The 27,618-nt window shown below is 40.0% G+C and overlaps 1 protein-coding gene across 2 annotated transcripts in view; it reads right to left on the bottom strand.

Annotated features, from left to right (window-relative positions):
• ROBO1 (roundabout guidance receptor 1) overlaps window positions 1-27,618 on the bottom strand; it is a 1,177,688-nt gene that overhangs the window by 530,914 nt on the left and 619,156 nt on the right. For both annotated transcript variants that reach the window (XM_059720628.1, XM_059720629.1), the window contains exon 3: window positions 14,200-14,283. In XM_059720628.1, the coding sequence (XP_059576611.1) occupies window positions 14,200-14,283 (84 nt within the window). The remainder of the gene's footprint in view (window positions 1-14,199; window positions 14,284-27,618) is intronic.

The following is a 27,618-nucleotide window of genomic DNA, read 5'->3' as shown; positions in this document are numbered from 1 at the left end:
TCTGTTGTTCATAGTGCATTCCAAAAATGGTAACTGTATGGAAATATATCAAATATCTGAATGCTTGATGGTTGTTTCTTGCACAAGAATAGGCATCTGCTCAGAAAGCCAAAGCTCTCACTAATGAGCCTGAACCTACTCCAATGAAATGGAAGACTCATTGACTTCAGTTGGATCAGGCCTTATTAAGAAAGAAGTTCACCATTTTGAAATTGTTTTAAGTTTAGGAAAAAAAGTCCTACATTGATTTGTATAATAAAAACAAATCAAACAAAATATTATATTTTTTCAGACATAATTATAGCATTTAGCATATAAATGGTTATATTTTCCTTTAAAGCACAAACTATTTCACTTTATTTATTTTAGAATGCTTTGCTTGGCCAAAGTGAAGAGATCCTTAACTGAAGGAACCTGAAAGAAAGGTGGGCGTCATGTTTTACTAATTCTCAAAAAGAAAAGTTTCATCTTAGGGCACTCTAACTTACAAGAAGCAAATTAAAACTTAATGTCATGAATACTGAAATTTTAACTTGAGTAAAATTTAGTTCATAATTACTAGCTTAATTCCTCCTGCTCCTTCTCCTCACCTACCTTCTCTATTTTTCTAACTTGATATCACCATGTGAACTTCTTTGTTTTGATTTGCCTTCCTACTCTATGGGCCTGTCTAAATGAGATGCTAATACACAGTAGCAATGAGCTACTGCACAGTACCTCTTTGCTGCTCATTGCTACAGTATCCCATTGGTACTGTGTAGTAATGCCAGTTACTGCAGTCATTTAGTACTAACAACTGCACGGACTGCTGCTCATATAGACACAGCCTAATTGTCTTACATTCTATAAAGTCATGAATTCTCACCATAACTCCAGCAACCTTCATTTCTACCACCCACAAATTCTTTTGATTTGCCTTTGAATCAGTGAAGTTTTCTACTTTGATAATAAACTAATAAACTAAAAAAGAACAAAAAATTGCATTTGAAAACAAAGTAAAAAGGATGATTGTCTGTCTGAGAAAACAGGGTCAAGTAACAATTTCTGATAAACCTGAGTTATTTAAAATGATAATCTACTGAAGAACCGTTACATTTGCAGTGCACAGAGGAAGGAGTGTTTGGTTCTTAACAGAAATCCAAGCACAAGACATACAAAGACATTTCTAGTAAAGGGTTATAGAAGAAGAATTTTTAAAAGTTGTAGATGATATCTGGGAAAGTGTTTGAGCACTTTAGCCAAGGTCCATAATCTTATTTTCCCAGGTGAGATTAAAGTTAAATGATACTGGATTGGTACAGAACAAGTTCTGGAAAGGAGGTGCAGCTTGAGCACATTTCATTATAGGGAATGGCTAATGGGAAGAGAGAAGTGTCCTCAGACCTACAAGCAAAATTGCTAGACCAAAGTTCAGACTTGTTGCCTACTTTTTTTTTTAAAAGAGGGAACAGTTATGATATGAATCTTGTTTAAACACAAGACGGGGAAGAAGAGACATATTTGGGACTTTTCTTGTCTTACAAAATAGATTTTGCAAGAATCAGAGAAAAACTAAAAAATGTAATTCAAAACATAAATTTTGTGAGAGAGGAAAGGCTGACTTGATGAATGTAAATTACTTTTTCTTGAATCGTCTCATGGATCTTAAAAGCTATCTTTGTATGCAGTGCTATCTTACTAAATAGTGATTATTTGATAAGAAGTTCACTGATAGCACTCACAATAAAACAACAGTTTTATTAAGCTTCAATATATAGAAACATATTTATTACCAATATGTTGGTAATATTTATTATATATTGTTTGAAAAAATATATTAATCTTAGTGCCTGAATTTTAAGAAACTGCTTTTTACCTCTTTCTCCTTTTTATGGTGTATCACTTTATCTAAGATTATTAACCTGGAAATTGAACTGTATTTTAGTGTTACTTCAATATACCTTAGAGTACAACTAATTGCCTCCAAGTACCAGAACTACCTAATTTAGGTGAAATGTAACAAGCCACAGTAGATATGGATGATGCCACTTTGCTCCTCTTGTTCTGTGCCCCATAACTGTTTCGCTAATTGGCACTCATTTGCATTTGGAAATATTTTGCCCTCCTAGGGTACATGCAGACATGACTAACTAAGGTTAGGTTCATCTAAGTGCCAATCTGTACAGACATTTGGGGAGGATAGATTAAGTCAAAAATGATAGCTTGATCTAAATTAATTGACCTGGGGGGTGATCTAAGTTAGATCGGGAATGGGTTGGTCTGCCTTCCAAACATCTGCATGCATTTGGAGTGCAGCCCTGGGACTGGGAAAGCCCAGCTACTCACCCCAGCCCCAGTACTGTTCTCTTCCTATCCCCTACCTCACCCTGACTAGGCTATTTTTAGCTCCTCTGACCTTTTCACTTCCAGACAGACAACCCCACCCCCCACAAACCTGCCAGCTGCTCCCAATCCCACCAAACTCCACTCCCTGTGGACCTGCTAGACCAATGGTCTCCAATCTTTTTATGCTGAAGACCACTTTTTGGAACTAAAAGTCACCCCAGGATCTACCACGCCTTCCCCACCCCACCCCACCCCACTGCCTGCCCTGCCCTACCACCTGCCCCATGTGCCCCTGGAGCTCTGAGTGTCCCAGACTTGGCCAGGCTGGGGTCTGATCCCACTTCTGAGCTGTGCCCGCCCAGCAGTCAGAGGAACCTGGCATTGGGCTCCAGTCCGGCTGGGTCTGGAAGTCTCTGCGGTCCAGGGGTGCATGTGGGAGGGGTTCCTGCCTCTGGGCACAGCTTGTTGGAGGCCCCGGGGGCCTGTGCCTCCCCACCCATACTTGGGACAAGGTGGCTGCTGCAGCAGGCTGCCTGCTGTGTCCTGAGCATAGGTGGGGGGGGCACGGGCCCCCGGGGCCTCCAACAAGCTGTGCCCAGTGGCGCCCCCCCCATGCCCATGAACAACCAGATCTTCCAAGACTTGGCCAGAGCCACCCCACGTGAGTCCCTGCTGCTGACCTGAGCTGCACATGGCCAGCTGAGCTGCACATGGCCAGCTGCGGTGGGACTTGAGGTGCAGTGGCAGCATCCTCTGCTGCCTCCACCAAGATGGGGAGGGAGTCCCTTATGCCTCTGGAGGAGCCCGCTGGGCTCCAACCCTCCCACCACCCAGCCAGGCTGGGGCCCCACTTACCTTCCGCTGCTGGCCAGGCCACATGGTCAGCCGCTCACTTCAGGGGCTTTGATCTGGCCCCTGCCCCTTCCCTGACCTGCTGGGGCTGGGGCTGAGGGCAGGGGTGTGCACATGAGCGCACACCCAGCTGTCCCCCCAGCCCAGGATCTACCAAAAGATGCTCTGGGATCTACCTGTAGATCAGGATCCGTGGGTTGTTGACCACTGTGCTATACTCTCTCCCAATCCTGCCAGAACTTCTCCCCTCCCCAATTTACTTACACTGAGTTCCTGGCATAGCTCCCAGCACTGGTTAACATGCACATAAGCCATTTACAAGCTACAATCATATGGCTTAAAGTAAGCCACATGATCATTGATCGGATACAGGAAATGTCTGCACATACCCTTAGACACTGGCATAACTTGTTCATGTGCTAAATTCACTAATTCTAGGTAGTGTTTGATGATAATTTGAACTGCTTTAACTCAGAATCACATTTCCTAATGCTTAGAAATCTTTTTCTAATTTCCAAATCAAATTTATTCATGGGCTATTTGATCCCATTTGTTTTTGTGCCCAGTATCCTAAAATAGCTCTTCTCCCAGTCTGGTGTTTACCTGCCTGATTTATTTATAGTTAATTAAGATACCCCTTCTTATCCTTTGCTTTCTAGGCTATATAAGCCAAGTTTATTCAGCCTTCTTTTGCAAGATAGGTTTTATATTCTCCTTGCCATCCTCATGGCACTTCTCTCTACAGGAAATACTTTGCTTGACACATTCTGTGTTCACATCTTGGGGAACATTTGCCTTTGTCATTCTTAATCATTTTGATGACCACTAAGCAACCCACTCAATGACTGAAAATTGTAAGTCTTTTCTGTTGCTACTTAATCTTAGTCTTAATCAATGTTCTATCTTGAAAAGAAGAAGAAATAATAGGAAAATTATATTGGATGGTTCTACTTTGATAAAGAGTGACAGTGCAATTGGCTGTGATTCAAGATTCAAATAAAAGAGATTGTGATAACTGGATATTGTTATACTTTAATATTCTACTAAAATAGGAATAGAAGTTTCTAGGGGAAAAAAAAAACACCCTATTTTTATTATTATTGACCACATGTTCACATTGTCACATTGTTGTTTTACTTAAAATGTACTTTAAGATTCCACCTTCAAATACAGTTTTGTAATCAAGATCCCAAAGACATTCCTAACTAAAATATTGCTAGGGATTCAATCTGTGCTGTAAGGATAAAAATATTTGCAAAGAAATGAACAGAGGCAGACAAAACTGAAACCATCATTCTAGTGGTTTTGGCTGACAGAGTGGACAGAAATAGACTGTTGATGGACAAAAACAGAGACAATATTTTTTTAATGAGCATAACAGTATCCATCTGTTCCTAGATTTAAAGTGCAGATGTAGTCCGAGAAGTATCTTTGGAAAACTGGTATCAAAGGGTTCTGTGTTCATTCTCCCAATAACTCCAGATCACATTTGGTCAGTTGATAAGTTAAAAAATACAGGGTGAGGGGTGGGGAGATGTTGAAACTCCCCACCCCTCACCCTCTGCAAATTTAGTCTGAGATCTAAAAGTCAGGCAGAGTTCTTTCATGCATCACTACTAGTTATGAAGGTTCTGGAGCTGGAACCTTACTTAACAATTCTGTTGATACCAAGATGGGGATTAATTCAGATTGCTCTTCAATAGGAATATTGCTACTTGGAGAAAGAATGTGCAAAATGTTTCTTTTTGTTGTTAGGCTAGGGACAGATGTTGCACATATCGCTGGATAAGCTGTTTTAATGTTTATCCTAAAACAAAAATATCCCAGGATTAATTGGTGTGTACACATGTTGCTCTTCTAATCAGGGTATAGTGAGCAGCTGAATGCAGTGTTGAATTTCTGCCATTGATCAATGATATGATCCTGGGATAACTGTTCATCCATACTTCGCAATGTCTCATGATAAACTATTGATACATCTTAGCTGGGAACCTTCTTTAGGATTTATCACAGGATAAAGGTCATGGACATCTGCATGTTTGTGTTTTATCAAACACAAACGTTTTATCTTGGAATAATTGTGATGTCTGTTTGAAGCCTTAGATATGATGTACAGAGAACAATGTACAGACATCATGAGAGATTATTATGAATATTTATATCAAAACAAGATCTTTGTTTTATTAAGAGGTTGTTACCTGCTTACTCCATACCTTAATCCATCCCAGTTCTCTGCATGCCTTTATCCCATTCTTTTGTCCCTACTAACTGCCTGGCAGAATACTCAAATCCACAATCTTTTCCTTCTACCTTTATTTATTTGTTCCTTTCTCCTCCTATATAATCCATCCAGCCAAATACTTGCACTGTGTCCCACCACACATTTATTTTTTCTTCTGCTGCATTCTTTTAGAGAAAATCCTGGGACTATAATGGATTCCTACGCAATGCATTCATCCTTCCTCTTACAATACTGAAGTCTACTATGCAAAATGTTATTGATTCTTTTTCTATTACTGAATGGAAGTCCTTATAATTTCTTTGTCACCTGTTTGCAGTTTTACTTCCTCTAAGTTCCCTTTTCTCTAAGCAACCTCTCCATCTTTGCTAGGATCTTTCTAATTTGCTAAGAAAGACAATGTCTGTCCAGAGTATTTCTTTCTAACCCAGTCTCTTTTTTTTCCTATCTCACATCTTTATTTTTTTGCCAACTCTCCTCCAGCATTCCAGAGTACAGCTTAAGAAGGGAGGAAGGAATCTGTTGTGTGGTTTACTAGTCTATGTTGTTCTGCTTCAAAAGGAAAGGGGTGAAGATAATGTGGGGAATGTGCTGCTTCTCAAAGAACAAGAATCACATAAAAAAGATCAAGTCTTATTTCATTCATTGCTTCAATGCATTTCTAAAAGATCATACTTCAAAAAATTGGACAATTTAGCAGAGACCAGGTAAAATCACTGAAATGGAAGTGAAACGTCTTGATAAATGACCACATGATTCGGATTGTTTTCCCTGAAATGTGCTCCATTAAGAAGTGAAAATAAAGACATTTCCCATTTGGATGCCTTGCTAATGCTGCTGAAACAGAACTCCTGATCTCACAGTACTACAAAGAAAGGAGAGAATATAGCTCAGCCACCCCCAGAGCTGAGGTGGCAAAACAATGTGAGAAAAGACAAAGGATGTTTTGAAACATGAGAAATAGAGTTACAAAAGATTTGGACAATGGGATTAAGAGAGGATGCACAAGTGACTGATTTGAGGTCACAAGTGGAAACCAGAAGATTCTTCTACCTTTTGCAAGAGCTCAGTGAAAATGCTATGAAATCAGTGTGAAATAACTTCATCTTGAATAAGATGTTGGTTTGGAAAGCTTCTTTAGACAATGCATCTCTCTAATGAGGACTAGTGAGCCTTATCTGAAAATGTTTGACTATATATATTATTAATTTAACAAGTCATCATTCTACTCCCTGTAACACAAGCCATATTCTGTGAACTGTTAAATGATCCCCAATATTTATGTCACAGTTGGTTAAACATGAAATATGTTACTTCCCAGGATATAATGCAGAAGCACACTTCAGTAACACAGTACAATACAATCTTAGAAATTGCTTTGCAGCCATTGATTAGATGGTGAAAATAATCTTGGCTCATATTTGATTCTAAATGCACTCACATTACTTTTAGAATGAAAAAAGACCATACAGGAATAGCCAATAGTTATTTTACTAATTATACTAGAGGATCATATGTGAAATATAGCATGGAAATATTATTTTCTTTTTTGACAGCCTGCTTTACAGAGTCATAAAAAACTCAGCAGAGGAATTATTTTTTTTAATGTTAAACAATTAAACAATCACTCAATCACTATCTTAGGCTACCTCCAACTTGACTTCCTTTGTGCCTATTGCTCTAAATGGCACTCAACGTCTCTGTTAGAGGTCATCCTTGCTCAGGTTTCTGCTGCTTTTTACTCAATCAATACTCTTCTTCTTTAATCTTATTTTTACTCATGGGCAACTATTCTCTTACTTCACTGGCTTTTACTGTTTTGTGAGTTTTCTTTAATATCACCTCAGTGTTCAAAGGGAATTCCATAAGATCTCCATTTCTCCCTTTCCTTCAGCCCTCTATTTGTGGATGCTCCTATTCACAAATCTCTCTCTCTCACTTCCTAATACTTAATGGGCATTTATACACATGCTCCAGGAGTGGGGATAAAGCACCATTTTTAAGTGTGGGGACACTGATACACAAGATGCCGGAGGCTGCTGGAGTGTGGTAATTACCATGCTCCAGCAGACTCGATTAATTGAGTCTGCTCTGACGTGCTGCAAGTACAGAGCATTGAAGTAGCCTTACTGCTCATGTATAGGCACCCAATGAAGCCAAAATTAAGTTTGAATTCTTTCCCTCCAAGCCTTGCAACTTGTTTTGGCCCCTGAAGATGAAACTACCATTTTCCAGTCATTAACACTTAACTCTGTTTTCTCTTCTAGACCTATGTGATCAAGAAGTGTCTAAAATTTAGCATTTCTATACCTCTTTCTATCTCTCCGAGATCTAGAATTCTGTATTTAGAAAACATTCATCCTGATCCTTATCTCATGTTTCATTCCCTTTTTTCTTTGTCTCCTTTACTGCACAATGCTTAGCCTAATTAACAAGTAAGGCGGTTTTTCACTCATTAACCCATATTTTTTTCCTCAAGCATATTTATACTTTCTACTAGGTCCAACTCTTTCATAGGAAGTGCTTCATGTAAATATTAGAAGGGCCCTTTTCATCTCTTTAAAAACTTACCTCTGATTGATTTTGTAGTCATCACTATGGCTGAGCAGCTAGGACAATGTAACTGCTACTTATTTTATCAGATTCTGCCATTTCAAAAATATACCCTTCCCCCAGACTCCTTTTTCTTTGCTTTTTCCTCGACCTGCTACCTGCCTATCTGCTTAGGTTGTTAATACTTTGGAGCAGAGAGGACATTAATAATCCCTGTATATATAGTACCTTGATTTGGGCCTCTAGACACTGCTGCATTATAAGTAATAAAGGATAATAAAAGTCTACTGAAGCTTAAAAAATGCAATCATGTGTTGGATAACAGAAGATATTTGCTAAGGTACCAGAAGGTTTATCATTGATTACTCGTCAGAACTAAATGCAAATCCCTTACTTTTCCACAAAGACCTTTTCAAATATGTCAGTATTTTTCTCTGTTATATAATTATAGAAAATAATTTGATTTTAACTAGACTTCTTGTTCCTTTAGAAGATGCATACTTTTTTTTTTCTTTTTATGTGGGTCCCAAATTCCATGAAAGGTTTTAGTTAGGACTTTAAGACTGGTCATTTGACTCCTTGGTCCAACTATGCTGCTTCCCTTATTATGGCATGTTTGGTCTAATTAATACTTTGAGTGCAAGAGGCCCACTGACCTTGCAGAAGTTTCTTTCACTAATATACTGTTAACCTGAACACCAAATTTCTATGCTTTGGTGGAGTCCATTCATCAATTCCCACATCCATAAAAGGTAGACTCTAATTCCTATTTATTTAGAAGTACTTTAAATGCTAACTTTTGCCAAAGTGGGTTAAAAAGATCTCTGAGAATAAAGATTACTGTTTGACCACCAGAATCTGGTTCAGTGTTTGTCAATCTTTCTGTGTGACCTTGTCCCATAGATTAAATGTCAGATCTAAGAAAGGATGATGCAGCTTCCAGTGTTTAGGTGTTGTTTCATATCCCCTTCACATGGAATGGGTGCTGGATGCCTAGACTCTCTATACAAGGCCTTGGGAAATTTAGACACCTCAGCATGGGATCCAGCCAGCAAAAGTCAGAACCTGCAGAGTGTAGTCCCATAGAGCAGGCCAAACACACAAACATGAAAGAAGATGGGCATCCTAAAAAACATCCCTTTCTGGAGCTTAGGTTTCTCACTCAGGGCTACAGTGAGGCATTCCCATCCACTGGGGATCCCCAGGCTGGAACCCTCCTCAGATGAAAGAGTTCTTAACCCATTCCTTCAGAGAACTGAGCACAGTACTCTCTTTTTATACACTAGCTTGTTGGTTACAGCAGACACCTGGAAGTGGAAGTCTTTCCTCCTCTGCTAGACAGGACTGAGACTCCCAAAAGAGTGTGTTAACACCAAGCATAGAACTATTCTAGGGCAGGACAACTGCTGTTGAATTGTAATGAAGAATGCAAGATTCAGCGAGCCAGAGAGAAGGCAGAATAGGGAGTGAGATTCCATCTTAGTAATTGTGGCATTTACCTGTGAAGATGCAGTCATGGGTTATAGTCCTAGGGCTGTTTCTGTATTTTATATGAAATAACCATCAAATAAATTAAACAAACTATGCTAAAACCACAACACAGGAATTCTCCCTCCCAGGAGAATGCTGTAACTTCAAGTTTCCCTTTTGTGCTCCTTCTCTGGCTCAAAGACCTCCTGCTCAGCTTCAAGAAAAGAAGTGGAAAATGCCCCATTGGCATATAGTACTCCCTCTGGTGAGGTGGGAGTTGTGGGATTGAATCCCCTCAGTCAGAAGTAGGATATGAACCTGGATCCTCCTACTCCCTGAATGGGTGCATTTACTACTAGACTATAAAAAAGGAAACTACCACCACTACCTCTTCCTGCAAACATTTTTTAAACAAGAAAGTGGCGCTCAACTACATTTTGTGAAAAGTCTGATCAGATGGGTATGCTGGGCTAATCCCTATCTGATTTAGGCATGACCTAGGCACCAATATGCAGTTCCAGGGACTGGGCAGGATTCAGGTGCCAGGATAACTTTAAAGTAAAAAAATGTTGGGTGCCTATAGATCGGAGCCACTGCCAGGGCAAAGTGGCAAGCAAGGGGTTTTTTGATGACTGGAATTTTGAATTGAGACACCTAATGCTCTCTGAGGTCCCTAGAGTTTTTTTTTTTTTTTAACTGGTTACTAATCCATCCTCATCTGTGCCTCAGTGCACTTCCCCAGTAGCACAGGATGTTTCAAGGATGAATATCATAAAACATGTTGCATTAAGGAATATTGCAGAAGTGGGGACACATAAATATTTAGATTATTAGTCCAATGATAATCCTCTACAAGGGCATTTCCTGCAAGCCTATGATTTGATGGCACTGATAGGTAAGAGGTCAAATAATAATAAAAAAGACACACTAATGTGGTGCCTTTACATGTGATATTAACATACCATAATAAACTCTGGTGCATACTGTACTAGAGTTTATTGCTCCTGGGCATGACATTTACATTATACCTGGGACCTCAACATGTTGAGATGGGTTGGCTGAGGGCCTGGTGGGTCAATCTGCTGATCATGGGCTGATCCTCTGACCCTCAATGTGCTGTGGAGGGGCTGACTGGGGCATGTGGACTCCAGGGCAGGGCTAGCCAGCAGGCACCTCCCGCACTGAAGCACCCTCATGCCCCAGCCAGCCAGTCAGCGTCCACATGTGCATTGCTGCAGAGTAACACATTCTGCCAAGTGCTAGTATTTACAGATACTATCCTGTGGTAGAGTTAATTAATTTAATCCATCCTAATAGGACCACAGGTGTAGACGGTGATATTTTAGTACAGAAATAATTAGGCAGCTCCACAGTAAATGTCTTGTGCAGATGTGCCCAGTGCGAAGCAATAAATTCTGGTGCAGTTTGTGCTGGAGTTTATTGCTCCTGCAATAGACCCCAGCATTTACAAGTGCACCCGGGACCACAGCACATTGAACTGGGGCTGCACAGCCCTGGCTAGCAGGGGACCCAGGGGGTCAGCCTACTAGCATGGAGCTGCTCTGTGTGGCAGAAGGCCACCTCTGTTTCTCCCCAAAAAACTTTGCTCTGTGACAATTTGGTTAGGATGGCCCAGCAGAGGATACACACCTTACCCTATCTCTTTAGGTAACCTGAGCTGGATACATTCCTGAGGGAAGGGGGAAACCTGCTCACTTTGCCTACGGGACTGGCATCATATACCTGGGTGAGGGGCTTGGGCACCCTCGCGGGCTAGAGACTGCCAGTCTGCCCAGCAACCAGTGATGCATTTCAAACTGGTTGGCTGACAGCCAACAGGTGCTGGCCTCCATTGGACCAGGTAAATGAGGTCATAAGGGCTATATAAGTTAAGGACTGCCCAGGAGGAGGGGGAAGCAGCCATGGGGAAAACTCAGAGAGAGAGAGGAGCTGGACCATCTGAAATATGCTCTCTCTCTCAAAACTCATGATCAAGGAACTTCCTGCCTCCAGAGGGAATCTCCACGTGCCTCTGGATGATACTTGTGAGTAAGCTACCTGACATCTAACTAGATAGATAGTTTGTAGTAACTTAGATGCATGATCAGAGGCTACCCCAGCTACCCTGTTTGCTCTATGCAATTTCTCCGGTACTACTCAACTCTGTACCCTATTCCAACCCTACTCCTTGTAACCAATAAAGTTTTCCTTTGTATTTAGCATGGGAGACTTACTGGGAGTGGGTCTAGATTATGCCTTTGGGTCCCCCTGGTTCGACTGACTAAGGGAGACCACTACTTGTGCTTCCAACTGAGGGAAGCACCCCAAGATCTTGAAGTGTGTCAAGTAACCTCAAGGGCTACTAGACCTGTGTTTCCCAGGGGGTACAGAGCCAGAATCAAGCCCATCCCTGGGTGGTGGCAGCTCTACCCCCAGGATAGCGGGTGTGCTCCAGGAAGGGGGTCGGCCAGATGTGAGGCGCCCCCAGAGAGGCACTTGGAGCCTGGAAGGTGGTCAGGCGCAGTGAGGTGGGTGGCTCAATGCAGGAGCACCCCCTACTGGCCTGCCACACTCTGCCCTGACTCAATATGGTGCGGAGGGGCTGGCTGGCACATGAGGGTACTACTACAGTGCAGGGCTAGCCAGCAGGCAGCCCCTGCACTGTAGCACCCTCATGTCCCAGCCAGCACTGGTCAACATCTTGACATATGTTGCCATGGGGTAAATAAAATAACTCTGCGGTAGGATAGTACTTGTGTTAGGCAGTATTAACCTATGGTAGAGTTAATTAGTTTACTCCAGCCTAATAGAACTGCACATGGAGAGGGTGGTGCTTTACTGTGGAGCTAATAAGGCAACTCCACTATAAGTGTCTCGTGTAGCTGCCTCCATGGTTAACAATAATTTTGGTAGTGTTTGATTGCTAACATCCTGGATTATGTCGACACCGAGAATTAGAATCAACCATAAGGTCACCCTTTAGCCATCTGCACCAAAGTCCCCTGGCCCTCAGATGGAACCCTGGCAGTGGTGTAGCCCAACTCTGGAAGCTCTTCTGGGTTTGGGAATTGACTTGAGCTCCACTGACTTCCTAGCCTACAGGATATTTGGAATTTGAGCACTGCAGGCCCTGACCACAGCAAGTCCACCATCAGCAGTCCAACATTTCTCTTTTCCTTTCTCCACACTCTCCTTTCTCTACCTCCCAGGAGTAAAGACAAGTTGAATGACTCTTAGAAGTGATGTGCTTCCCATGGTAAAAGGGAACTTGAAATGCATCTTAGCATCATGCTCAAAGCTATAAGCACAGTGCAGCATGGTTGGTATAGGCTACAAGGTGTAGCACAGATTTAGGAAAAAGAGCTCATTATGGTCAATTTAAATATCAGTGTAGATTTACCCTTAGCATTTAACACTTGCATCTAAACATTTCTGTAAGATAACTATTGTTTCCCTTCTTTTGCAGATGGGAAAAATTGAGGAACAAAGTTAAAAGACTAGCCCCTGGACTCACTAGTAGACCCAGAAACAGAAACAGTTCTGTAATTAAATAATTCAACAGCACTATTTTTCTGAAGAAACATCTTACTTGCATTCAGTTTAAAGTTTTCTTTAAACTGCCTTCATTCAGTACACTCAAATAGTTTATACTACTTGGGTCAATGGAATTAAAAGATCTGAGTTTTCAAAAAAGAATTTTCCAAAGCAAAAAGATTTGGCAGAAGTGTCTCTTAGTAGGAATATTTGCAACAGTGTCCATAAAAACTCACTTCTACTTCTGTGAATTGTGGATAACAGTAATGCACACTTATCTTTACTTATCTGGCTGTATGGAAATCATACAGTGTGCGCAAGGTTTTTCAGTATTAACCCATCCTTAAACTCATTTTGTGATGCAAAACTCACTCTCCTTCATCTCTGCGTTCAGATCCCTGCCCTCCTGCCTGCATGTCACTCCCAGCAGAAATAAAAACAGTGAACATGTGCCTGTTTTCACAGTTTTCATTAATCAAGAAGGAATAGATACTGTCATTCTTCTCAACACAGTGCTCCAAGACCTAATTAAGTGAACCAGATTCAGGGCTACTTTGGATTCAGAACCACTGCAACTGGTCTGAAGATTTAACCCAACGCAATTACCTCTGGAGTAAGGCACCATTCAGAGTGAATAAGTGTGGTTGAACCGGGTGTCTCAGTGATCTCTGAGAGATGCATCTGTCCTGTAAACAGTCTTCTTTAAGGCAGGCAAAACAAATCAAAGATTTTTCATCATATTTTCTTTCTGTTAATAACTAATACCAACTACACAAAAGGAGAAAGAGCTACCTTTAGTCATCAGAGAAAAGACTTTGAGATTTTTTTTTTCTTATTGCAGGTTATGCCATAGTATGTGTACAATTTGGAAGCTATTACTATACTACTACACTACTGTAATATGGTACTGTACTACTAGTACTGAACTATGAGTACTACTGTACTATTATTGTTTCAATAATATAATAGTTTACATGTATTGTATAAACATTTTGATGCTTTGGAAAAATAGAAGTAAAGGCAGTCATCTTGTGAATTTCAGCAGGCTAGTTGTTTCCAAACAATATTTCCAGACTGTGAGAAGAACATTAAAAGTTGTATTATGATGATGAAGATAGCCAGGTAGCAGAGATGGTTAAAGAATCGTGTACAGGTGGCAATGACAGATGTTGGTAGAAGGTGAGAGCAATATGCAAGTATGAATATTTTGGAAAGATGCACTCTACCTGTGTAGCCCAGCGAATTGTCATCATTATCAGAGGTGGGAAGTGGTGTCCCGCTGTCGTTCCCCCTCTCTAGGTCATCAGAGTCTGTCGGAAACAACACCAGAGCTGCTGATGGGGTCACAGTAGTAACAGTAGTTGCCATTTCGATCAAAACATGCCCAGACACAAATAAATCCACATATGACAGAAAGACACACAGTGACAGCACACAGCATGCTTCATCCTTCCACAGCCTGGGTTGTGATAACCACTGTAACAGCTTCAGTAACATTGCTTATAGTTCCTAAGTTCCCTATCTGTTTTGTGTCTTTATTCCCCTACTTCAGTTCTTTTACTGCACCTTTACTCTTACTTCACAGCTTGTGAAGTGCTCTGTCTACACTCTGCGAACAGCCAGCACAGACTGTGGTGAGCATATGGAGAAGAGAAGGCAGGGTAGTTGAATGCTAGCATTGCTAATTTTCTACCTTATTGTTAATCAAAGCTATTGACTGTGATCACTCCCCATCATCGCTTCATCTCCTGGCAATTACAGACTCAGGGGACTTCACCTCTTTGTGGGGAAGGGGGGGGAAACAGTGTCTTGTCAAATAGGGGCGGGGGCAGGGCTGGAATAGTATACCTACTCAAAGGGAGGGGGCAGGGAAAGGGCTAGGACTCATCTATGAAAAGGCAACAGTTTATCATTGTAAGAAAGAGATAAATTTCCTGAACTGAAAGATTCGCAAAGAAACACTCTGTTTCAATGTCATGGTAAAAATAGCTACTCAGAGACATCATGTGTTTTAATACTTGGTGAGATAAATTGCTTATCTAAAATAGTACCAAAACAAGGTGAAGACTCATAATAATGAGTCAGAATAGTTAAAGGAATAAAGAATCACACAAGGTCTGACAACAAAACAACACGGCATAGTAGTTTGGCAGTGCACAAAGGAATTCTCTACTTCATCAATATTGCTACACCTCTATATATAGCTATATGAGACACGGTGTTAAGTTGCATATACATTTAACCTTCTTTATTTTATTCTCTTTAGACAAATAACAAATAGGAAATGAAAAACACTGAATATGCTAGTAGAAGACAAACACATACAATACAACCAGCTAACATGATTTTAAGAACGTTTGCGCATGAGAAGATATGTTGACCTTGTTTTCTCCTCTATTTTGAACCGTAAGTACATGCTGATGGCTAATTCATTAAACATTTTAAAGAGCTTGCATAAGAAAGACATGTCTTACCCTAAGCACAGTTGCTGGACTATTTTTTTTGCTAGATGTTAATGTTTCTTTTAACAAGATGGACACAGTGACATTAAAAATCCTATTTTTATTGAATAATTTTGTTGAACTTGCAAAAAATATCATAGACAGCTAAATCACAACGATATCAGTGATTTTGTCAATGCATCTAATTTCTATTACTTTTAAATAGACAGATACACAATACACAAATAAAAGTTACTTCTTTCTTCTTGAAAATCCCATTATGAAGAACTGACTCAAGAAGCCCATGTCCCTTTCAGTAATTATTAAAAAATATTAAAGACAAATTAGTTAGGATACTGCACCAGAAACTATATATATATTATACATGGGTACATACATTTAAATATAGTCAATTAAAAATGATAGTGTCTTTTTACATGTCTGTTGTGGACATTTTAAAAAGATAAGCTGTAGTACTAAGGGCAGATGCAGAAGGTAAAATATATGCATTTATTGACCGATTCATCTTTCCCAACTCAGTAATGAACAATGCCATGTACCTTCTTAAAATATGCTCTGAAAATGGCAGTGTAGTGAGTAGATCAACATTCTGCCTCTACAGATTGTTAATTTTTATTTGCATGCAGGCTTTGATTGGGCCAGAATTTTAGTGAATTAAGAGGCAGACTTTATTGGTGTTTATACATGTGTTTTGGGAGGCAAGGAGAGGGGTGTGCTTTAATTACAGCAGCTGTCAGAGAGCCACTTTAATTAAAGAGCCTGGAGTATCACATGTATCAGCATCCCTGCACTGAAAAATGGTGGCAGGGACAGTTTAACTAAAGCTCATCAAATGAGCTTTAGTTGAAGCACCCTGACAGCCATTTTTCAGTGCAGGGACACTGATATACATGATGCTAGAGTTGGCTGGAGCGTGGTAATTACTCAATTAATCAAGGCTGCTTTAATTACAGCGCGTTACAGCAGCCTTGATGCACGTGTAAAGACACCCTATATTTTTACTACTTTCACTCACGCAAATATCTGTAAGCAGCTATAAAAATACTGTGATTTGAAACAGCCAGCCTCCTGACAGTCATTTTAATTCAGTAATTGACTTGAAGGAGATTTGGCTAATAAAATTTATTTAAGATTCTTTTTATCAAGTAAAGAAATCAGTGTCTTGCTAAACCACACTTGAGGTATGTTTCAATTTAACACACATTGCTGTATGAAAATACATAATTAAACCACTTTTTTCCATTCTAAACTGTCCTACTGCATTTGCAGCTATAAAAAATGGGAACAGTGTCAGTAAGAAATTTCAGATATATACATACTCAAGCTATTTTTTTTCATTTATACAATTTTAGCATAAGCTATATTTTCAAACTTGTGTGAGGTGCCCAAATAAAAGAACTCAACTTCCAAAACTGTTTCCCACTGAGAGAAGCCAATGGGAGGTGAGTGCAGCCCCTTCAAAAATCAAGCTGTAATTATTTAGGGCATTTCACTACTCTTTTAAATCTGAAAAGGTCAATCTCTGTCTTTCTTCATTCTTTGCTAGACTTTTTGTAATATTGGCAAAAAAGAAAATGGGTTGTTTTTTAATGATAAAGCCATTGCAATTTATAATCCAAGACTTGATTTATCATGTTATTTGTTGAGAAACATTAGGTGGGTTTTTTTGTTTGTTCATTTTGGGTTTTTTTTAACTCAATCATGAAGAATATAGTATTTCAACCTACATAAAAACAGAGATTCTGTATGGTCCCTGTTGAAGGACTGGAATAGGCTCCCAAGTGAGGTGGTACTCTCTCCTATCATGGGGGTCTTCCAGAGGAGGCTGGACAGGTATTTGGCTGGGGTGATATTACCCCAGCACTCGTTCCAGCCCAGGGCGGGGGGTCAGACCTGATGATCTGTTTAGGTCCCTTCCAACCCTAAGTACTATGATACTATGATACTATGACTGCATTCACTGACAGTCAACGAAATTCACTTCTCAATCCTGATCAATGAAATTCATGCCACAGAGCAGAGGGCTTGTAATGTGGGCCATACAGATGGTTTCATTGTGCTGTATGAGCTCTTCTGAAGGAGCATGAATTTCATCCTGTGTCACAGGGTAAAGCATATTCACTTTACTCAGGCAACCCAGTTGAAATTCAGTCATACTGAGAACTGCTGAAGGAACTTCCACTGATTTTAATAAAATTGCTTCATACTTAGGCTGTGGCAGATATTAAACCAACACTCCAATTTTACAGTACCTAACTGCTCAAATAGTTGGGAAGGGCACATTCCCTTGCACCTACCTATATTTTTTGATGCCTATAGGGCTGGGCATTTTATTTTATTAAGCTTTATTTTCATGGAATACTTCATGGTGTTTCAGGGAATACTTCATGGAATGACCCAAACTTATTAATGATTTTGGTTCACATCCGGTAAATGCATTTGGGTTGACTATTCATTTTTGGGATGTAGGTGTCATTCACAAAAGGGAGGAGGTGTTGTAGATGTACCCTGTACCTCAGTAGTTAGGAGACCAGTGGAGTAGGCCTGGTTTTAAACCTGTCTTATTAAAATCAGGACTAAAACACAATACCCTCTCGCTGGTGAGTGTCCTAAACATTGGCTTATAGATTCACTCACACCTTTAAGCTCTGGCTCAATGAATATTTCAGTATTTTATACAAAAGATACAGACATTTGGGCAGTTTAGAGGGAGGTTAGATGGAGTTAAAAATGGCCACCCAATTTAAGTTGGGATGGGGATGCTAGCTATGGGGAGAATTGGGGGAATCAAGGGGACAAACAGACTTGGGGGGGCAGTTCAGGGGGATCAGGGAGAGCAGGCAAAGTCCATTCGGGGATTGAAAAGGTTGGTAGCGTCCAAGAGGATTTAGCAGGATCAGGGGGGCTAGTGGGGTGTGCAGGGAGACTTAGGGGGATGGGACGACTATATCCCCCCTGGGATCAGGGGCTATTTTTAGCCCCCATACTCCCTCTACCCCCAGACAAAAAACCCATAGGTGAGGATGGCTTTGTTCTGCTGCTTTGTCTCAGGAGCCATTAAATGCTATCAAACATTTTATTTGAGATGTCCCTAAAATACTGTATTGTAAGTGACTCAGAGATAACACAATGTAAACATTGCCATTTCATATAGGATTTTATTATATGGTAAACAGTTACAGTTTATTATATATAGAAAAGTAATCTCTCATATGTTAGGTGAAATTCAGGCTTCACTCAGCTTGTAAAATTTTTACACTGAATTCAGAGGGACCAAGAATTCACCCAGGTTGTTTTGTGACAGCAGTTCTTTAACATCCTTTTGCAATAGAAAATGTAATATGTTACATATTTTATTAACTGTATGCTGTTTAGCTTCTGATTTACCACGAGTCAAGTATTATTCACATGTACTTAGGTAAATGCTAATTTTATGAGCTTGGTACAGCCTAACAAGATTTATTTCAAACAATTTCTTTGTTATCCTTCTGAAATGATCAAAAAATAGTTCACTTTATGATCACCGTGGATATATTTTGTTAGGTATATGCTGTAAAAATTATCAAAACGAGTCGACATCCTTTCATGCCATGTATTCTCCTTTTCTAAATTGTATGGTGAGTACCATTAAACACCTCCCTCCACTAACTTTTTCTCTTAAAATAATAGAGAAACTTTATAGATCATAAGTGGGCATAAATTCTATGCAATGAAAAATGTCTACTGGAATTTCAGTAACTATTGTTTCATTTTACCTCTAGAATCTGAGTTGTAGTGTGTCTTTTGAGCACTTATTTATGATTGATTGATTTTTTTATTATCACCATCCAGCCAAAATTTTCTAGGTAACGGCTATAATTGATATTTTGAAGATGGCTATTAATGAAAGCTTATGCAATAACAAATTAATATAAACTACTATCAATATTAGAATTGTGTTCTACAGATTGGATCAATTCCCATTGATTCCCTCCCACCGTTTAGAAGATCCAGGGAAGAGACATCAGAAAGAAAGCCCTGAGTACACTGAAGCAGAGATCTAAAATGAGGAATTACAGAAGTATTTTTTTTCTTTCAATTCGGAATTTTAAGGTTATGACACCTAATGTTAAGATTAACTTAAAACTCAGGCTTGCTTCTGTTACATGGTGGCTTAATGTATCATGTGTTTGCTGTATAAATAAATAGTACACTTGATCAAACACAGGTCTTAGCTACACTTGTATAAATCTGAAATAGTGTGGACTTTTCCTAGATTTTAACCAGAACCACAAGAGTTAACATAATATGAAGTTTTAAAAAAATCCTGTAATTCAATTCTGAATCAAGAAAGTCTACAACTTAATTTTACTTTATTTTGATCTTTCACATTCCAATGCTTTCACTTTTTGTATTGGCAGGAATAGATTTAAACAAGTACAGCACTTAAATGAGAACTATTGATTCAGTTAAGTAAATTATATATAGATATATCTGTAACAGTGAGAAGTGTGTTGTGTATGGTAGGCTCATACAGATATTATTCCTACTATGGATTGAAATGGTATTAAATATTGATTTACAGAAAAGCTTCAATTGCTTCAAGAGATACAATTATATTTTGTCAGGCCTTTAATAAAAGTTGATATAACTTTCTAACAACATATTCAAAAAGGTCTTTGGCTGCTGTAAACTGACACAGCTCCATAGACTTCACGTGGAATTACAACAATTTAGATCAACTGAGTATTGGCCTTGTTCTGGGAAGTCTGCAATGCAAGTGGACACACTAAAAAGATGCGTCTAAACCTGTGGATTAGGGTAGCACTATCTGTTATGTTGGGTTTGTTCACACAACGTAGCCCTAATCTAAGACTTTGGACACTAACTACTGAAACAGAAATAAATCATTAAGTCTTCCTTTTAACAACACCTAGAACGCAGCTGGCCTAGCAATTTAGCATTGGTTTTCTAAGAAATGTGTAGGTGTATATGTGCATGTGTGTGTGTGTGCATGCAGGGGCATATGTAAATAAGGTCCAGAATAGTCACTGAACAGATACAAATGTCATGTTTCAGCTGAGAAAAGCTGGTTTGTTAAATGTTGTAAATGCCTTAGACCAGATTTCTTCAACAGTGAAAATAGTGAACTATATTAATTTATATTCATTGAATATTGGATTTCAAACAAGGCTGTCCAGTTAGGAGCCCATGGGCCACATGTGGATCAAAATGGGTTAAAATTGTGACCCTGGGCTCCTTCCTGGCTGCTTTTCCAGCTGCAAAGCATCTGGAGTATCTGGGCTCCCTTTACCTCCAGCTTCCCTTTCCACCTCCGGGGTTGGGGCTGTACATCCCAGAGTGCTGGGGCTAAGGGAGTTTGCAGCTTAGGTAGAGTGACTATATGTCTCTGATTGGCTGGGACAGTCCCAGATTTTGAAGGCCAGTTCTGGCTGGCTGGTGAAAACTAAAACAAGCATCCCAGGTATTGGGCATAGGGAAGGGAGGCGGAGCGGCATGAGTTGTGAAATAGGAAGCCCTAGCAGACAGCAAAATTACCCTAATAGGTTAGCTTGATTAGTGGAATGACCATGGAAAATACTATTATTAACACCTGTGAAGAAGATAATGGGTCATTAATGGACCACTGATTACTTAGCTGCCTGAATAGTAATACCAGTGGTGCCCTGCCCTGCCCCCATGTCTGTCTGCAGCAGCAGTGTCTGAGATTTCAAATTGTACCATATGGTCACCTAAGCCTAGGGCACCTGAGCAGCACAATATAGTGGGGGAGCCTGCGACTGGGGGAGCTTAGTGGGAGGTGGGACACCTGGGCATACAGTGAAGTGATGGGGGCATGTAGTGTGTGGCTTCAGTGGCAAGCTGTGGAGGGGCTGGCTGGCTGGGGCACAAGGGTGCTCCAGTGTGGGGCTAGCTGGCAGGCAGCTCCTGCGCTGAAACACTCTTGTGCTCCAGGCAGCCTCTCCAGTGTCTACACGTCTGCTACTGTGCAGCAAAAAACTCTGCAGCAGGATAGTACTTATACGTACACATCCTAACCTGCTGGAGAGTTTATTAGTTTCCTGCAGAAAACATGTGTAGAAGCCAAGATGTTTGCTGTGCAGCTATTTAGGCAACTCTGCAGTAAGCATCTTGTGTAGATGTGCCCTACATTATCAAGAAATTATCCTTTTACATCTGCATTGAAATACAAATATGATGGCTAACTGTCATCAGTAGGCCATCTTGCCATTTTCCCAAGGTGAGCTGTAATGAGCCCCATGCTATGGAACAAAACTCCTGTAGGAAAACCTTCAGTTACCACACACAGTCACAGAAAGACCTGGGACTGCACACACCTTTTATTTTAAAATACATGTTACATAAACTTTAAAAAAGAATGATCTTCAGATAGTCATTTTTCCAGTAGGTGATAATATCGTCATCATATAATCCCCAGACACTCATTCTGTACACCATAGTAACAATTATTTTGGAAACAAGTTCTGCACCGTATGATCTTCAATGCTAAAAGTACTGGTTTTGCTTGCAAGCAGTTTATCATAAAGAGGTACCATATAAGTATTTAACTAAACAGCAACTATTCAGATACAAGGATTTAATTTATAGGAGTTGATGTCAAGCAGACATTGTTTTCATTCAAATTAATTACCAGAATACTCCCTGGCATTTCCTAACCTATTTAATTGTCACTGCTGAATTGCTTCACTGCTTCTCTTAGGACCTTGTTATACAGTAATTTTGGGCAGCTCCTGGAACATTTAGATCTTGGATATTCCACATATTAACACCTTAAAGTGATTTTAAGCACTCATTATGCAGCTTAAAGTTACATTGTTGCAAGCAAGGAGGAATATAGGTTGGATGAATGGACTGTAAGGTGGATGGAAAGCTGGAGGGAATGTCAGGCTTAATGGGCAGTAATCAATGGCTCAATGTGTAGTTGGCAGCTGGTATCCAGTGGAGTGTCCCAGGGGTCAGTCTTGGGGTCTGTTTTGTTCAATATCTTCATTAATGATCTGGAAGATGGAATGGATTGCACCCTCAGCAAGTTTGTGGATGACACCAAGCTTGGGGTTGTAGTAGATATGCTGGAGGGTAGGGTTAGGATTCAGAGAGACCTAGAGAAACTGGAGGACTGGACCAAGAGAAATCTCACGAGGTTCAATAAGGACAACTGCAAAATCCTGCATTTAGGATGGAATAATTCCATGTTACAGCCTGGGGATTGACTGGCTGAGCAGCAGCTTTGCAGAAAAAGGACTTGGGGGTTACAGTGGACAATAAGGTGACTATAAGTCAGCAGTGTGCCCTTTTTGCCAAGAAGGCTAACAGCACATTGGGCTGCTATTAGTAGGACTGTTCACAGCAGATCGAAGGAAGTAATTATTCTGCTCTATTCTGCACTGGTGAAGCCACATCTGGAGTACTGTGTCCAGTTTTGGGGCCCCCACTACAGAAACGGTGTGGACAAATTGGAAACAGCCTAGCACAAGTCAACGAAAATGGTTTGTGACATATGACTTCTGAGGAGAGGCTGAGGGAACTGGGTTTATTTAGCCTGCAGAAGAGAAGACTGAGAGGGACTTTGATAGCAGGTTTTAACTACTTGAAGGGGGGTTCCAGAGAGGATGGAGCTAGACTGTTCTCAGTGGTGACAGATGACAGGACAAGGAGCAAGGGTTTCAAGTTGCAGCAAGGGAGGTTTAGGCTGGATATTAGGAAAAACTTTCTCACTAGCAGAGTGGTGAAGCACTGGAACAGGTTATCTAGAGATGTGGTGGAATCTCCATCCTTGGTGGTCTTTAAGGCCCAACTTGACAAAATCCTGGCTGGAATGATATAGGTGGGGATGGTCCTGCTTGGAGCAGGGGTTTGGACTTGATCCCTTCCAACCCTAATTTTCAATGATTCTATGATTTACTTCAGGGCAGGATTATCCCTGATCCACACTACTCAGTTCTTGTTCCATGAAGGTGTGTTCACCCCCCACCAATGTGCTGCCCAAGTTGAAGTCCTCCATTATCCCAGGATCTCTTACATATACACCCATAAAGCAGGGATAGAAGCCTGTCCTGGCTCACCAGCCCTCTAATAGCAACTTACAGCTACAGCTCCTAGTCCTGCCCCTGCTCACCAGCCTTATAGTGACAAGTCACAGCTGTGCAGGTGAGGGACAGTCAGAGAAGGTTTTTAGACTAAGAGTGTGACTGCTCCAAATGCCAAGCTAGCCCTAACACCGATCAACATTTGCCTGGCTCACAGCATAATGTGTAAGAAAGCCCTCAGCAGTCCATCCCTCCCCTATACTTCAGCATTTGCCAGTTTTAGATCTCTTGTGCTCCCTTCTGACATTTGTTATGGTTACTGCCCCTTTTAGACAAAACTGAAGGTAACAGCTATTCAGGCTAATTAAGTGGTGCTTGAAGTTAGTTAACAGGTGGTGGCCTCAGCTGCTGTAGCTGCAAGGGTAGATAGAAACCCATCCCTACCCTAAATAAGGCACCATGATTAATTAGGACAAGGAGCCATGTATTAATAAGAGGGGAACAGATTTCTACCCATGTTTGCTTCTCTAAAACAACAAGGCATTTTTCTCCAGGAGATAAGGAAATAAATGGCTGCCTTGAAATGCACAGCATAATCACCTATAGTATGAATAATATGTCATGTGCATTGAAGGTGCTTTAGGTGACCTTTTCTAGCTTCACTTTTTGGACTGTTAATATGTACAAATCAAGCTTTCTATTCTGCCATGCCCATTTGTTTTTTTAAATTACCTTGTATCAAATATTTGTCAAATGATAATTCCCACAATAATGAAAATGATTAATAACAGCATTTAAATATCATTAGCTATAGGTACGTCAATTTTAGGAAGGTGTTAGGGAGCAAACTGTTCTGCTCATGTACAACATTTCTGATCAGAGACACTGGGCTTGTTGCTGCAACCTTGAGTATCCTATTTACTCCAGTGGGACTCTTCTTGCAGTTAAGGGAGGCAGAACTGACTTCTAGTCATGTTTGGCTAACTCAATGGGACATTTTATGATTGTTCTGTTATGTGGTTAAATGTCCTAGCATGGAATCAAGTTAATTTTCTCTGAACACAGAATTTAAACACAAGTCTGCATAGATGAATTAGTGATGAATCTACTGTTCTACTTCTCTACCCCTTTGACAGGTTTTACTCAGTTAAGTAGGCTTTTTATTTTTTTCCTCATCCATAGACCATTGGGAAAGCTTATGTGTTATTAGTTATGCTTCTGATAACACATGAATTTATAGGTCATAATTCAACACGTCATGACTAGTTTTGCACCACTGTGACTGCAAACTAAATCTAGTGTAGAAGTGTTTTGACATGAGCTGCGTACATTTCAAAAGGTGTGAAAAAGTCCTCTGCATCCAGTCACAACCCTTCACCTTTTTTTGTACAACTTTCTAACCCTGGGCAGCTTCTGAGCTATGAGTGGAATATTTTAAGCATGTTTGTACAATTAATATTTTATTGTGCCCTAAGCAGAGCTCAGCATGAAAAGTATCATGGAGACATTGTACAAACATATGGTAAATTTTAGATGGTTCCAAGTGATTTCACACTTGGATGAACACATCCAGTGATATGCTATCTTCCTACAAAATCTCACTGGCACCTAAAGAAAGCCTGGCTGTTAAATCCAATATACGTGCTTGGAAGTCTGTGGTAAAAAACATAAAAATCCCAGAAGTCTCTTTAACATATACCTCTGGCCACCCAGGTGTTTTTCATTCTAGTAAACAGTTCTATTAGGGGCCTTGTTGTGATTTCCTTTGGCCTCCACTTCCCAGGAATTGCAAACACAGAGAGGGGTTACAGATAGTTCCATCAAACAAATTTCTTCTACGAAATGTGTCCAACACATGCTCCTCTGTGCCTTTTCCTCCTTACTTTCAAAATGCCCTCTAGGCTTATGGAGCCTTAGTTATGTGGATCTCCACAGAGGAGTGTAGTCATAACATGATGTAAAGAACCCCTTTCTTCTCTTAGGCCATGTACAGATGTTCCTTGGAGTCAATCTACAATCATGCTGCTTACAGTGGGTCTGGGGGCAGGGGGGCTTGTCCATCCAGGTCTACACATTTTTGTGTTAAATTGGGCAGGGTTAGTCTGCTCTACATAGTTCACTTCCTAGGTGATCTAAGTGTAAGATCTACATGTTGGTGAACTAAGTTTGACATTTTTTTCCTGATCTAAGCTATCCATTCTAACCAAGTTAGCCATCTTTTGTCTGATCTAACCTCCTCGAACTTGTGTACAGTTTCACACTTAGGTTGACCTAACCATAGTTAGATCCATCTAAGTGCAATGTCTGCACATACCCCAACCGTCTTTTATGCTTTTTTTAATGTTCTCTGCTACCCACTACATAGCTGAGAGGGGAGCATGAGTACCTTTCTAAAATATTAAAAAATGATCTGAAAGCTAAGCAAGGATTTTGAATTCACTCACATGATACAATAATGATTCTTTGTGGCTTAGTTCAGTGCCAAGGACAAAGGTAACTTGATAGACTATAGCAGTAAAAGAATTCTGAAAGGAGTAGTGAAACAATGCAAGTAGTGATGCAAACAAACACTCAAACTGACACCTCATAAAAAGCAAGAAGTCATATATATACTGAATCAGTACATCACATGTAGGCTTAGATTCACAATAAGGCCCTAGTGTCAGAACATATCTATGCAAAGGCTGTAAATTATTCATCATGCTAAGGTTTCCTTTCCAAGAGACTTAAAGACTCAGAGATTTCAAGTGATTCTCATTTGCAATGAACATTTTCTATCTATATTATTAGTATAGAAAGTAGAGGCGATTGCTTTTAAGAAGCTCTTTTCCTTCTGTTATTCAGTCACAGATTTTCCTTCTGCAAGGCTTTTTCTAAGTGCAAAGGGCAGTAAAATATATGCTATAACGGGCATATCTTTGAGGCTAGTGAAACACTGCTACAGTGTTTCACCTACCTGTATTTACCTGAACAATTATTTGTTGGTAGAAGTCAGATTCTTAGTAAAACAAATGATTCAGTATATAAGCATTCGTCTGCAAAGTTTAACAGTAGGCTTAAACAAGTTATCTCTCGATAAAACAACAAAATGTTCACATTGGCTGGATTCAGAAATCCCTTAATACACCAGTGAATGCTTCAGACAAATAAGAGGAAGAACCACAGATAAAGAACCAGCAATGATCATCTAAGCCATAATGAAACTTACATGTATAGCTTAGTCAGCTTTAAAACCATGAACTGTAAGTTAGAAAAAGTCTTAAGGACAGGTGTGAGTTAATTAAATACTACCATAGCACTTTTTATCTGAGGATCTCATTTCTCAGTGCGATTAAAGTGAGATTCAGAGAAAAGCACAGGGTCAAAAATTACTCCAACTTTATGAACTCAAACATCAGGCAGAACAAAACCGCAATGTAACAAACCAGACAAAGAGTACAATAATCAATAATTGCTCTATTGTGTCTGAATTCTGCCCTGCAAAATTAATATTAGGCAATTGTGCAACACCAAGAGAGAGCCAGGTTTTTACAGGGATGTACAGATAGCTTGGAGTATTGCTAATCTGCAATAGTGTATATACTGAACATGAGTATTCTTAGCTGGAGGCAGCAATTTCAAAACAAAATGGATCCATAGGAACCTCAAAAATAATTATAGTAACATTAAGACACAGGACCCAAAGCAATAAAGCATGAACATCTAAAAATGATGCGTTTTAAATCACACAAGATTTAAGGGGAGTACAATATAGGGGTTTAGTCAGTGTGAACAATAAACAAACCCAACCCTCCAAAAGTGGTGTTGGTTAACAGTATCACATCTGGGAAATACGGCTGAGAGTAGGACCTAAATCACAGCCTTGCAGGCAAATGTGTAGAGTGCTTTGTTCAGTCACAGAATTGTGCCCCCATACCAAGAAGCCTCTCAGATAAACTGTCAGGTAATACATTCCTTATTTTTCAAAATAGCAAGGTGTGATGCTGCTGAGGTTATTAATATTAAAGGCCAGCAAATCAGATTTTTAATCCAAGAAGAGTATTAGAATAATTAAATTAGCTATGAAACAGTGCTTCATTTAATTGAAAATGGAAGCACAAATGCTCACTGGTGGAGATACACTAAAAATATATCA

Source organism: Alligator mississippiensis, chromosome 1 (genome assembly GCF_030867095.1).
Source record: "Alligator mississippiensis isolate rAllMis1 chromosome 1, rAllMis1, whole genome shotgun sequence".
Lineage (NCBI taxonomy): Eukaryota > Metazoa > Chordata > Crocodylia > Alligatoridae > Alligator > Alligator mississippiensis.
Note: the sequence above shows the minus strand (reverse complement) of the source record. Positions and strands in the feature narration are given on the sequence as shown.